This window comes from Rhinatrema bivittatum, chromosome 7 (genome assembly GCF_901001135.1).
Source record: "Rhinatrema bivittatum chromosome 7, aRhiBiv1.1, whole genome shotgun sequence".
Lineage (NCBI taxonomy): Eukaryota > Metazoa > Chordata > Amphibia > Gymnophiona > Rhinatrematidae > Rhinatrema > Rhinatrema bivittatum.
Genome location: NC_042621.1, coordinates 309,600,175 through 309,614,935, shown reverse-complemented (window position 1 = coordinate 309,614,935; position 14,761 = coordinate 309,600,175). Strand labels below are relative to the sequence as shown.

General features: G+C 45.0%; 1 protein-coding gene across 1 annotated transcript in view; it reads left to right on the top strand.

Annotated features, from left to right (window-relative positions):
- LOC115096248 (deleted in malignant brain tumors 1 protein-like) overlaps positions 1-14,761 on the top strand; it is a 223,263-nt gene that overhangs the window by 109,928 nt on the left and 98,574 nt on the right. Inside the window, exons 12-13 of the mRNA XM_029610757.1 lie at positions 646-954; positions 7,056-7,091. Of these exons, the coding sequence (XP_029466617.1) occupies positions 646-954; positions 7,056-7,091 (345 nt within the window). The remainder of the gene's footprint in view (positions 1-645; positions 955-7,055; positions 7,092-14,761) is intronic.

The following is a 14,761-nucleotide window of genomic DNA, read 5'->3' as shown; positions in this document are numbered from 1 at the left end:
TAGGGTCTGCTACCAATCATTTGGATCAGATCATCAAGCTTCTCGGTGAGAATTTTAACCGTCCAAATACTGAAACCATTCCCATTTTTCTTACATTCTAGGTGTCGTTAATTATATCATGCTAGGTGATAGTTGCAAAGTCTGATGCAATATTGCACAACCCATCTTTCGAATCAGCATGCAGCCCACTCTATATTTTGACTATAGTGTGCCCAAACAAAATCTGACAGTACATTCATTTCTTGAGATAACAGCAACTCAGAACACAACATGCTTGCTAAACTCTACAAAATCTAAAATGTTTCCACTGTGCTTCCCCATATAGCCAATCCAGCAAATACTGAGACCTTTAAGAACACAAAGAAAGGTTTTTCTTACTCTAAAATCCACACATACCTAACGCTGGCAAGGTTCAACCTCACTAACTGAGCAGCCCAATTGGGGCGGAATGGGGATGACAGGATTAAATGGGGAGGGGGATTGTTCTTAATGCATCTGCTATAGATATAGGGAAGATGAAGAAATCAGAAACATTTACAAGTGACACCTGTACTGAACGCAGGGCTGAGATTTTACAGGTTTCAGAGGCGTTCTATCAGCTGACTGAAATTATTTACTAACATCACATTCTTCTTGTCTCTTTAGTATTTGAGCCACAGCTACGACTCTCAGATGGTGAGAATAAATGTCAAGGTCGGGTGGAGGTTAACTTTGATGGCACCTGGACAACAGTTTGTGGCACTGGATGGGACCTGAGTGACGCCAGTGTTGTGTGCAGGCAGCTGGGCTGTGGAGCAGCTGCTGTTTCCGATGACTTTGGGCCAGGCAATGGAAGCATCCTTCTGGAGGAGTTCCAGTGTGCAGGAAGTGAATCCTGGCTGTGGGAGTGTCCTTACGATGAGGAAGACTCAGCTTCCTGTGACCATGAGGACGATGCTGCTGTCACCTGCTCAGGTCTGTACTTGTACCCATTTCTTTTCTCCAACAAATTGGGAAAGCATGCAGAGTAATGGATTTGGCAATGCTTTCCAAAACAGATTTGTAGAAGGGAATGTTGGGGGAGGGCGGGTAACCCCACCTCCCAGGAGCCCTGGGGAAAATTGGGGCTGATCTCTCTCAGGTCGTGGACTGCAGGGCCAAACTAGGTCATAGACATCTTGAAAAAACACATTGTCCACACTGGTACTTGTGCTCCAAAAATGAAATCTTTATTGTAAAGAAATCATTTCAGAAAAAAGTGGAGAAAGAAATTTACAGTTCAAATCAGTTCAGTAGCAAAAATATCTGAAAAACTCAGCAGACAGTTCCCAACTCAGAAATACACAGTTCTTGGATCAGTGGATCACAACAGCAAAGTATGGTCTATAACTTCACTCAGATATCCCAATTTGTCTTCTTTCTCTGATCATCTGTAGCCCCTGGAACAACAATTACTCAATCCTTCCACCAGTCTGTTCAGGGGAAAGGAATCCCCATGCTTCCAGGTCTCAAAATTCTCAGTCAGGCTTAACTGAACAGCCCATTCCGTATACGTTCCAGGATCAGTCCAGACGGTGGGTTATGTCCCCCATCCAGCAGATGGAGTCAGAGCACCCTCAGAAAAGTCTCAGTATCTTTCTGACTCCAGCAGATAGGAGTAGGGGAGCCTTAGCTCCCCCTGGGATTTGACAGAGTCTTTCTTTGGTTCTTTTTCTGTCCTATTTGTTCTGTGTTCTCTTTTCGGTGGATCAAGTTTCTTAAAAAAAAAAAAGAATTTTTGCAGTTAGAGCAGGCACCTCCTACCTTTGAGCTTGCAAATAGTTCTGGGGCTTCGGGGCTAGTCTGCTTCTCTCTCCTCTCTCCTCAGGCAGTTTCTGTGGGGTAAGTTTTGATTTGTGATTTTCCTTGTAGGTTCCTCAGAACCGGCTCTCTTCGGGGGTGACAGCTGAAAGTTTCAGCCCCTCCGCCGCCTCCCGACCTCCGGCCCCGGGACGCACATTCCTCAGGGCTGCCGGCAGCTTTGAGCAGGTTGCTCAGCAGAGGGTCGAAGTCAGCAGCGGACGCGTTTTCCCGCAGCCTGTGGCGTCGGTTTCCTCATGGCGCCCCCCCCCCCCCCCCCAGTGCGGATGCCGCGATCGAGCCGGTGTTTGGCATGCGGGGAGCCGGGGTCCCAGCTCTCCCGCGAGGGGCTGTGCACGAGGTGCCTCCCTGGTGGGGAAGCCACCTCACAGCCAACGGGATGGCCTTCTTCGCGCGATCAAGCGCGCCTGCATATTTTGGGATCTGGCCCATTCCCGTCTATGGCGGGAACGGCAGCCATTTTGAATTCGGAACCAATGCTGTTATCGCCTGAGGGGGAGGACTTGGATGAAGAATTTCCCAACCAGCCACCAAACCTAACGCCGGTCCAACTTTTGGACCCCGGTTTTCAGCCCTGGTCTCCCCTGCACTGCCTCCCCCGGGACCTGCTCCCTTTACTACGGAATTTATAATCCTGATGCACAATGCCGATATGGTGCATATGGGCCAGCTCCCGGACCTCGCGACAGGACCCCCACCCACCAAGGTCCCCAGGACATCACATCACAAGGGGCCTCCCGGGTTTGGCTCACGCTGCCCCCGGTAGAGGGAGTCTTCTCAGCCCCGGACCCCGCTCCTGTTGATCCACTGCCCGGGATGGACGACCCGATGCTTGCGGCCCAGATGGAAGGCGACGATCCTAGGGTACTGCGAATCTTCCAGCGGGAAGAGCTGGATGTCCTCATTCCGCATATTCTACAGGAGTTAGATATTGAGGCTCCCCAGGATCCACCGGGACCCTCCACCTCAGGCAAGAAGGGGGACCCAGTACTAGCAGGCCTTCGGCCCTTGGCGAGGGCCTTTCCTACCCATCCCTCTTTCATGCAACTGTTAGCTAGGGAATGGGACATGCCCGAATCTTCACTGAGAATCAGCAGAGCAATGGAGAAGCTCTACCCTCTCCCCGAGGACTTCTTGGATCTTCTCAAGGTCCCGAAGGTAGACTCTGCAGTCTCAGCAGTCACAAAACGTACGACTATTCCAGTCACTGGAGGAACAGCCCTGCAGGATCTTCAGGACCGTAAGCTGGAGGTATACCTCAAAAGGGTATACCTCAAAAGGGTTTTTGAGGTATACCTCATCAAGACGTATCTTTTGTAGGAACGCTATTTGTGTTTTATTGCATTGCAAAGCTTGTAAAATTTTATATCATTTAGTAACTGATCCATTACCAGCTACGTTCCATGTTCCACAGCAAACATCAGATTGTGTCATGGAATCTCAACTGCACAGGTGATAATGAAATTGGCACCAATATCAACTAGAATGCTTTGGACCCCCAGGCTAAGGCCAAACCTGACTTTGTAATAACAGAAACATAGAAACATAGAAATGATGGCAGAAAAAGACCAATAGGCCCATCTAGTCTGCCCAGCAAACTCCCACACTTATTTTCCTATACTTATCTGTTTCATCAACCAACAAGTTCAGGGCCCTTGTTGGTAACTGTTTGATTCAAATTTCCTGCTACCCCCTGCCGTTGATGCAGAGTAATGTTTAATCCTCTTTAATTATTCAAGATATTTATTCACGTTTTAAACATTCCCTATATTTATCCACGTCCTGTTGACGAGTTATTATTATTATTGTATATGTAATATCTAATTTATATTATTTATATTTATGTTATATGCTACTCATATGCTAAGAAACGCTGTTTAATGTAACGCCCTATTGCGACAGTTTTGTTCTATGTAAACCGACCTGATTCGATACCTGTATTGAGAACGTCGGTATATAAAAATCAGAAATAAATAAATAAATAAATGTTGGAGTTGCATCAAATGTGAGCATAAGGCTTAATGGTTAAAGGTAGTAACCGCCGCATCAAGCAAGTTACCCCGATGCTTGTTTACCCAGACTGCACAGATCAATGCCTTATTGGATGTTGTCTGAATGTAAATCCTCTCTTCCACATTTCCCCCTGCCATAGAAGCAGAGAGCAACGCTGTATATGCATTCAAAGTGATGTAATAGGCTTAATTGGTTTAGGGAAGCAACCGCTGTAATAAGCAAGCTACCCCCACTCTTATTTGTTTACCCAGATAGTGAAGTTCAGTCCTTGTTGGTTGTTATCTGAATGCAAATCCTCTTTTCCACATTTCCCTTTGCTGTTGAAGCAGAGAGCAAATCATAAACAAAAAAAGATACACTGATGCCAAAAACAGGAACCTATCATAACCATGGTTGCAGAGATAGAAAACCTCCTCCAATGCTGTTTCTCCTCCTTTCCTTCCTCCCTTTTCAAACCCTTAGAACTCCTGTAAGAATATATGAACATAAGAACATAAGAAATTGCCATACTGGATCAAACCAAGGGTCTATCAAGCACAGCATCCTGTTTCCAACAGTGGCCAATCCAGGCTACAAGTACCTGGCAATTACCCAAACACTAAGTCTATCCCATTCTACTGATGCTAGTAATAGCAGTGGTTCCTTTCTAAGTCAACTTGATTAATAGCAGGTGATGGACTTCTCCTCCAAGAACTTATCCAAACCTTTTTTAAACCCAACTGCACTAACCACATCCTCTGGCAACAAATTCCAGAGCTTAATTGTGTGTTGAGTGAAAAATAATTTTCTTCGATTAGTTTTAAATGTGCTACTTGCTAACTTCATGGAGTGCCCCCACTAGTCCTTCTATTATTCGAAAATGTAAATAACCGATTCACATCTACCCGTTCTAGACCTCTCATGATCTTAAACACCTCTATCATATCCCCCCTCAGTCGTCTCTTCTCCAAGCTGAAAAGTCCTAACCTCTTTAGTCTTTCCTCATAGGGGAGCTGTTCCATTCCCTTTATCATTTTGGTTGCCCTTCTCTGTACCTTCTCCATCGCAATTATATCTTTTTTGAGATGCGGCGACCAGAATTGTACACAGTATTCAAGGTGCGGTCTCACCATGGAGAGATACAGAGGCATTATGACATTTTCCTTTTTATTCACCATTACCTTCCTAATAATTCCTAAATCCCCCTCCCCTATTCTCTCCCCCAACCTTCTCCCCAAGTGCAAACATAGAGCCCATGTTCGGGCAACAGGACCATGATCTAGGTGGGAGGACCCTATTCCCCAAACCAACAGTAGTCCAATAAGAAATGTATATGAGAAAGCTGGAGTAATGGCTTAAAAAAAACAAACAAAAAAACCCTTTGATGTACACAGGTCCTGCAAGATCAGCGAGACTGTCCATCATAGTTGGATAAGGGGAGGTCATTGCCAGGAGATTTTCAGTCTCGACCTTTAGATGAAGAAGGATTATAAGAATAAAAAGTTCCTACTTCTGTTCAATAAAACAAAGTGAAAGTACGGTAACTCGATGTCCTAGGAGAACAGAAAACTCGCTGTAGAAGTGTAAAAGCATGAAGGAATAAGTGAATCAGTAATTAGTACACATTGGCCGCATTGCTATTTAACTACTACACCGTAGCCAGGTTTCTCTGCAGCCCCGCAGTGTTAGGGGTCTCCACTGTTAGCTTGAATAGTGTGTAGAAAAGCTTGAGCTTCGTCTGCCGATGCAAAAAAAACGTCACTTCTTCATTGTAGGTCAGTTTAAGCTTAGCTGGAATTTAATGTGCAGATCAACCAACTTAGAGCAAACAGTTGAAAAGGCTCACCGTTTGCCAGATGTGGCCACCGAATAATCTTTGAAAAGTAACACCTGCTTCCCTTCGTATTCAAGATTTTTATGTTTGCGATATTTCTGAAGGATTTCCTCTTTATGCTGAAAGTTCGTGATTGCAGCTTATTCACCGATGGCATTCGCACTCCCAAGTGATGCGCTCATTGTACGTGGACAGCACCACATGTAATAGAGAGGCCTAACACCTGAACAAGCCATGATTCTAGTAGCTCTGGCAACTCATGCTCTTTGACAGTTTCCGGGAAGCCTCTTCTCAAGGGCCTCTAATTTTAGCTTACATTTTTTATTTTTAACTCGCAAATCAGAAATCTCTGCTTCCAGTGCTTGCACACAGTTGTCTATCGTGCTGAGGCACGATTCCACTTTCTATCCCCGTTTTGAGTTCTCGGTGAGGAGAGCGTGCAGGTCATCGAATTTCACATACATTTTTTCAAATTTGTGCTCTAGTGCTGCCGTGACTTCTGCCGCCATGTCACACACCCCTTCGGAAGCTGAGCTCGGAGAGGGCGGGTTACTAACTGCACCAGCTATTTTATTTCTCTCCATGCCTTGATTTCCGAGCAACTTTGGATGCCATGCAAATCCTGATGGGAGTGAAACTGCTCAAAACCAATGAAGGATGATAAATGTGAAGGAAAGTACACAACAAAAAGGCTGCAAAAGGTGCGATTCAAACTAAATTGGGAGCAGCAGAGGAACACATCCTCACGCCACCATCTCCTCATGTGACCTCCTCAGGTTTGAATTTTTCAAAATAGCAGATAGGCGAGTGCATTCTATTTCACACGCAACGTTTTGAAAATTCACCTTTAATTGTAACTCCAGCTCTAAACCTACCTGTACCCTAATTGTTTTGTTTTGAAAGATAAATAAAACAGAATTTCTCATTGCCAGTATTGATCTGTACAGTACATTTTGGGCCTGATTCACAAAGACTTTTACTGCATTCTGTGTTTATGAGAAGATCTTGAGGAATCATAACCTTATTTATTTATTTATGGATTTTATATACCGGGAGTTCCTGTATACAATACATATCACTCCGGTTCACAGTTAAACGGTAATAACTACTGCCGTGTGGCAGTTTACATGGAACAAATCAGAACTTGATCTAACCTTCAAGTGTTTTCCTATCGAATTTGGTTTCCCCTTCACGTTTAGAAGGGAAATCTCTTCGACACTGCAGTTTATTAGTTGTTGTGTCAGGTTTACATTTTTTCTATATCTCCATGTCTTGTTTGCTAAATCCCTTCTTGATCAATACTGAGTCTGCTAAAATGTTTCAGGACCCCTCCCTTCCATTTCCTGGAGAATTAGGGGTGATTAGAAATCTTGTTTTTTCTATTCATCAGGTGCTGTTACTGAAGGTTTGGCACCTGGACCTGCTGGTAAGTTAAGGCCTTCACCCAGCTAAGTACATCTTGCGTCGAGCTCTAGTCACGCTATCTGTACAGACACAAAACATTTTATAACTTTGGGGCAATCTTGGGAGGGTATTGAGTATCAGCTGTGGTGATATTTGTCCTGTATGGTCTTTACATGTAAACATACAAAAGGGAGTGTATCATAGGCATTGCTGGGAGCACTGCCTGTACTATATTTGGGTTGGGGTTTCTGACTAAAAAGTGCCTCCCCCACAGACAACAAAGAGAGATGGGTTTTTTTGTAAACTCTTATACTAAGGCTTCCTATTTGTGGTATTTCTATACAGGGGCTTTTACAACGCATATTTCTATTTTTCATATTTTGGTAATTATTCCATGAGAGAGCACTCATGAAACCTGTCAGCAAGGCTTGCTCCATGCAGAATGCACTCACAGTGATACAATTTTACTGAATATTAAGTATGTGATTTGAGTCTTTTTTTTCTTTTTTCCATTTTTTGATGGGTTTTATGAGGTATTTTTAGTTTTGTGTCATGCATGTGTTAATAATTACTTAAATAAATATTTACATATAAGTTTGGGTCCCAGGTCACCCGCCACAGAAGAATAACATTGGTGGCAGTGAATGGCACAAGTTACCCCCCCTGCCCAACCCCAAGTTCACTCCCTCCCTGCCCCACCTGTATCCCCTCGCTCACTAGCTCTGATGACGGTGAAACAGGAGAGACAGGGCAGTCTTGTAGCGCCTCTGGCGCATCCTCCCTCCTCCCCTGTTGTGCAATGATTCTTAATAAATTGGTTTTTGGATTTCATATTCTGTTTACCTTTTTTGCTCTAATCGGAACATTTTTCTCACTATAATTACATAGTTGGCAGGGCTGAAAAAAACCCAAAGTTGCTTTGCATCTAAACTTTTTCTGCTTGTCTGGCAGTGCTATTTATATGTTCCCTATATGTACCCGGATCAGTCCAGACTCCTGGGTTTTGCCTCCTCACCAGCAGATGGAGACAGAAGTTTTGACTGACTCTGCCCTATACCCTGAGGTGCCACCTACAGTCCGTCAGTATTTCTCTGTCTCCAGCAGATGGTGGAGGTGCAAAGCCTATAGTCTGTAGTTAATTTAAAAAAAAGAAAAAAGGAAGATTAGTTTTCCAGTGAAGATAGTTTAAAAAAAAAAAAGAAACAGGAATTTGAAGGAGGAATTTTTAGCCTCCCAGGGGGTCGGCAGGTCCTGAGGGGACCATTCCCCCTGGTAGTAGAGGCTCCTGCGGTTAAGGGTTGAGAACCCTTCTGCCCAGCTGACTGCAGCGCTTGGGGTGATACAGAGGAGCCCAGCTCACTCACCCCACGGACTGTGCACACCATCTCTGGTCGTATTAAAAAAAAAAAAAATTTTTTTTCTTTATTGAGCCGGCCGACCCGGCCTCTCCCGTCGCTGCTTCCTGCAGTCGCTGTTCTCCTGTTTCCTCCATTCCTGCTAAAAAGGGACAGCCGCGGTGTGTTGGAACTTTTTTTTTTCTCCTCAGCCAGTTTCTTCGATGCCGCATGCTGCGGCCTGCTGCGCGTACATTTCCTGAGACGGCCTATGTTCCTACTGCCTCCCCGGGGGAAGGACTCTTCAGGAGCCGGCGGCAGCGGTGATTCTGGTCACGCCGGGAGCCAGCATGGCCGGGACATCTGTGACTCATTTCTTCAGATCCGTTCCCGCTCAGCGCAGGAACAGATACAATTTTGACCTCTTTCTACGCTGCAATGCTAGCAGCGGTGGGGGGAGGGGTTTCCCCTCCTCTTCTTTCACCGCAGCATATGGCCTCTAAGGGAGGCGATTTAGTTAAAAATACAGCTGCTGTTGGTGAGGAGAGCCCCGAATGGGCCTCAGACTCTTCCTTTTCATTTTCTTCAGAGTTCATTTCCTAGCGTGTAGCAGATGGACTCAAAACAAGTGGGTATAGTGTGCTCGTGCTAGCAGTTGGAGACGGATCTGACGTCAGCACGGGTACATATACCCCCACAGGAAGTGAAGCTCTTCAGTAATTTCCATCTCCAAAGCAGTTTGGAGCTACCTCACGCTCGCTGAGCGTGTTTCCAAATTCTAAACAACTAAATTCCTAGAAAACCTACCTGGACGATTGGCTGATCCAGGGCAAAGTCACCGGAGGAGAGCCACCGGGCAACCAACAGAGTTATAGCTCTTCTGGAAAGCCTAGGATGAGTAGTCAACATAAACAAGAGTTCCCTACAGCCGTCCCAGTCACTGGAATACCTAGGGGTTCAATTCGACACCCAGGAAGACAAGGTTAATACCATGTTAATAATCGCCTAGGATAAATCTCTGTTTATGTATCACTAACATATTGTTTTTGTTGATTATATTTATCACTCTCCAGTTGTTATAGTTTAAAATCTGTCTTGTCTTCCATCTCCCATGTTTTACGCTCCCTGTTTAATGTAACTTTACTTTCTACCTAGATGTTAATTGGTTCCCCCTCTGTTCTATTGTAAACCGGTACTGAGCTGAGGGCCAGCCGGCCCTCAGCTCGGGATTACCTACAGGACCTCGGCCTCATGGCATCCACTCTGGAGGTGATACCATGGGCGCGGGCTCATATGAGACCATTACAACGTGCCCTCCTATCCCGGTGGAGCCCACGATCGCAGAACTACACCGTACACCTACCTCTACCAGCCAGAGTGCGGAATCAGCTACGGTGGTGGTTGCAGCCCGGCCACATGAGCCGGGGGTCAAGACCCCAACCTGGACCCTGCTCACTACAGATGCCAGCCTGAACGGATGGGGAGCACACTGCGAAGGACTCACCGCCCAAGGGCGGTGGAACAGAGAAGAGTCAAGGTGGAACATCAACCGACTAGAGGCACGGGCAGTCAGGCTAGCGTGCCTGCGATTTGCCCACAGACTTCGCAACAGAGCGGTCAGAGTGATGTCAGACAACGCCACCATGGTGGCATACATCAACCAACAGGGCGGAACCAGAAGCCAACAGGTATCCCTAGAAATAGCCCCCCTGATGACGTGGGCTGAAGCGAATCTCCAGGACATCTCCACCGTTCACATCGCCAGGAAGGACAACACCACGGCAGACTTCCTCAGCAGAGAAAGCCTAAATCCAGGGGAATGGCGGCTGTCGCCCACAGCTTTCCAGATGATTGTGGATCAGTGGGGGACGCCGGGCATGGACCTATTAGCAGACAAGTCCAACGCTCAAGTACCCAGATATTTCAGCCGCAGGCGGGATCCGCTATCCCAGGGGATCGATGCCCTGGTACAGCCATGGCCTCAGGGAATCCTGCTATATGCCTTTCCTCTGTGGCCCCTGCTGGACGCCACTATACACAAGATTCAGCAACACAGAGGCCTAGTTCTTCTAGTGGCCCCGGATTGGCCAAGAAGACCCTGGTACGCAGACATGAGAAGACTACTGGCAGGGAATCCTCTACCTCTGCCTCCATACAGAAACCTGCTGCGGCAAGGTCCCATCCTCCACGAGGATCCAGCTCAATTCTCTCTTACGGTCTGGCCATTGAGAGGGCTAGACTGAAGAAAAGAGGATACTCGGAGCCGGTAATAGATACACTCCTCCGAGCACGCAAGTTCTCTACATCACTGACATATATCAGGATCTGGAGAGTTTTTGAATCCTGGTGCGACTCTCACAGCACCAATTCACATGCCGCTAAGATTCCTATCATTTTGGACTTCCTACAAGATGGACTTCAGAAGGGTCTGTCCCTCAGCTCCATCAAGGTTCAGGTAGCAGCGCTGTCTTGCTACAGTCCCAGGAGTGACGGCGACACCGTTGCCAAACACCCAGACGTCTCACGTTTCCTGAAAGGAGTCAAACACATTCGCCCGCCACTGAAGTGGCCAGTGCCCTTGTGGAACCTCAACCTAGTGTTGGAATTTCTAGCGGGACCTGCCTTCAGGCCCCTCCGAGGCCTGTCTCTCTGTTTATTAACCTTGAAGATGGTGTTCTTGCTGGCTGTGTGTTCAGCACGCCGCATCTCAGAGCTACAAGTACTGTCCTGCCGTGATCCATTTCTCAGAATCACTCCAGAGGCTATCCATCTTCGCACGGTTCCTTCCTTCTTACCCAAAGTAGTCTCACAATTTCACCTCAACCAAACCATATCCTTGCCAACCACAGAAGGCTTGAAGAAGTCAGAAGAAGGTCGAATACTGCATCATCTCGACATCGGCAGAATGCTGGCCAGATACTTGGAAATGTCAGAAGCAGTACGAAAGACGGACCATCTGTTCGTCCTTCACAGCGGGAAGAAGCAAGGGGAAGCGGCCTCACGGCCAACCATCGCCCGCTGGATCAAAGAAGTTATCAAGGCGGCCTACGTAGAGGCAGGAAAGCCACCGCCTCTACAGGTCAAGGCTCATTCCACCAGAGCGCAAGCGGCCTCTTGGGCAGAAACGTGGATGCTGTCGCCTGCAGAGATATATAAAGCGGTGACGTGGTCCTCCCTCCATACCTTCTCCAGAGTCTACCGTCTGGACGTTCAGGCCAGGGAGGACACAGCATTTGCGAGGGCAATCCTAAACGGACCTCGGGCAGCCTCCCGCCCAGTTCGGGAGTAGCTTTTGTACATCCCACTTGTTCTGAGTCCATCTGCTACACGCTAGGAAATGTTGAGATTACTTACCTGATAATCTCCTTTTCCTTAGTGTATGCAGATGGACTCAGCATCCCGCCCGGCTGCCAGTATACATGGGTTTTCACCAATTCAAGGTAAGCCATGTCATTTCTTACACGAGAGCGTCCACTCTACCAGGTGTCGACGCCTTCCGGTTGGGAACGCTGGCGGTCTCCAGCTACTTTCAATCGGTCAGGGGAATCCTGTTTCACTAATTCATTGATCGTCAGTACACATATATCCATAACAGCTTTTGCAAGGAAGATTACTGAGTTGCTTCACTTCCTGTGGGGGTATATGTACCCGTGCTGACGTCAGATCCGTCTCCAACTGCTAGCACGAGCACACTATACCCACTTGTTCTGAGTCCATCTGCATACACTAAGGAAAAGGAGATTATCAGGTAAGTAATCTCAACAATGTGTACGTGTGTGATTGAAAACCTGTTTGTGTGAAAGAGAGAGTGTGTGTGATATTAAGATCCTTTGTGTGTGAGAGAGATAGCATGAATGTATGATAGAGAACCTGTATGTGTGTGAGAGATCATGTGTATGTATGATTAAGTAAGGGAGAGAGGATGTGTGTCTGTGTGTGATTGAGAGCCAGTATAGATGAGAGAACATGTGAGTATTTGATTCTGTGTATAAGTGAGAGAAAGAGAGAGTATGTGTGTGAATGAGAGCCTATGTAAGTGAATGAAAGCCTGTGTGTATATGTGTGAAAAGACAGCATGTGTGTAAATGTGTGATTAAGAGCCTATATAAGCTTATATATATATTATATATTCAAGCTTTCCCAGAGAGCTAAAAGCAAGAAGAACAAACATCCAGCCTTGTCTTACAGCAATAAAGTAATGTTCATCTTGCGCCAGTTATATGTTCCAAGTTATTTTCTAAGTTGATTTCAGTTGTTTCAAATTAGATTGAACTTTATTATAGATTATCTGTTCATTTTATTCAATATGTTCCATGTAAACCGCCTCCCCGGCGACAGTTATCTCTGTTATTTGTGAACCGGAGTGATATGTATTGTATACAGGAACTTCCAGTATATAAAAACCAAAAATAAATAAATAAATAAATAAATATAAGTGAGAGAACAAGAGCATGTGTATATGTGCGTGATTGAGAGTCATTGTGAGAGAGAGAGAACTTGTGTGTGACAGAGAGAGGAGAAAGTTGCAAGCAAACCATCCCTCCTGCGAATTCAAAACAATCTCAGGGCACCTGGATATCAAAAGTTCCCAGGTATGCAGAACAAAGCAGTTTTTATCCTTATTTTTCATTATTGGGTCTTTTATTGGTATCTAGAAATTTTTTATATAAGTTTTTAATTATTGGATATTCCATTCATCAGCTATTTTGAAATCTGTTGTTTTTGTTAGTATGGTTTTACCACTGCTGATTTTATATTTCTTGATTTGTTTTGAGGATTGGTGAAGTTTCTCTTTTTCCTTTGTTGCACTGCATACAGAGACTCTGACTTGTTGCGGTTTCCAGTTCAGTTTTTGTCTACATGTTTCTAGTTATGCTTTATGGTCTCTATTCTTTGTTAGGTGAGGGTCAGCACATGTGATTCAGGTGAGGTTTTCTGCAGGGGTGTAGTTTCTGTGTAGGACTCTATAGCAGCCTGGCTTGGTCCGTTTTCCTAATAGGAGATGTATTGGTGTCTTAAGGCCTGGTGTAATATTTTCAATGTTGCCTTTTCTTAGGTAAGGTGGTTACTGTTAAGTGCTGGAAATTGATGCTGTTTTGGTGTGGGGTGTTTACTATTTATGCAGTTTCTGTTCAGACAGAATATGTATCTTTTCCTTGTGTCATTTTAAACAATAAAAATAATTACCGGACCTTTACTTTTTATTTCCGCCGTGAATTGTGATGAGCAGTGGGTCACACATGTGAGCGTGGCCTGTCCGGTGTGTCACGATGGGAAAAAGGTTGAGAAACACTGATCCAGAGTAAAGATTGTGTATTTTATAATAGCCTAGTAGTTAGAGCAGTAAAATAAAAAAATGATACGCATGGGTTATAAAATACTATAGCAGATCTGTGCTCAACCATATATATTTAGGAACCATATAACTTCCTAAATATGAGGTATCCCCAAATTATGGACACCGTACCAAGTCCTACTTTCATGACTCTGCAACTGGACAACAATCTTTGAGTCCATAAATTCATCATATTTTATTGTATCTATTTTGCAGCGTTAATATGTCAATATTTCTACGTTAAATAGTTAAACTGTATATATAATATTTATTTATCATTATGTTAATTAGACATCCAGTTATATTGTTCCATCTGTTCTACGGTTCTATGTAAAGCCACTCTCTCTGTTGGGCAGTTTATCGTTTTATGTAAACTGGATTGATTTGTAATCCCTACAAGAACTTCTTTATAAAAAAATTAAAAATAAATAAATAAAATAAATATGTGCCTATATGCCTCCACACATAGTTATTTTATTTATTTATTTATTTTTTATTATTTTTATATACCGACATTCAATCTGACGTATCACATCGGTTTATATTCAGGTACTGTAGGTATTTCCCTATCCCCAGAGGGCTCACAATCTAAGTTTGTACCTGAGGCAATGGAGGGTAAAGTGACTTGCCCAAGGTCAAAAGGAGCGACAGCGGGACTTGAACGCTGGTCTCCTGGTTCGTATCCCACTGCTCTAAAGTTACCCTCTTAGTCTATCTGGCTAAGTTTAGACCTGCTCAATGGGGCATCTAAACTTGGACGTAAACTTATCCGGCTATCTTGCTGTGCCCCAATCCGCCCAGTACATGCACATTTCTTATGCGTGTAACTTTTAGCCGTATAAGGGACTTATATGGTTAAGCAGTGGCCCCTGAGCATAGGCGCATATTCACAGCTGCTAATAAGCTGCATAAGTCCCGCTTATCCAGCTAAATAGTACTGAATGCAGTTTGAAAATCTACCCCAGGGAGAATAGCTTTCAAACAACTCCATGTGGCCCTATATATGCATGTATTTGGCTGATC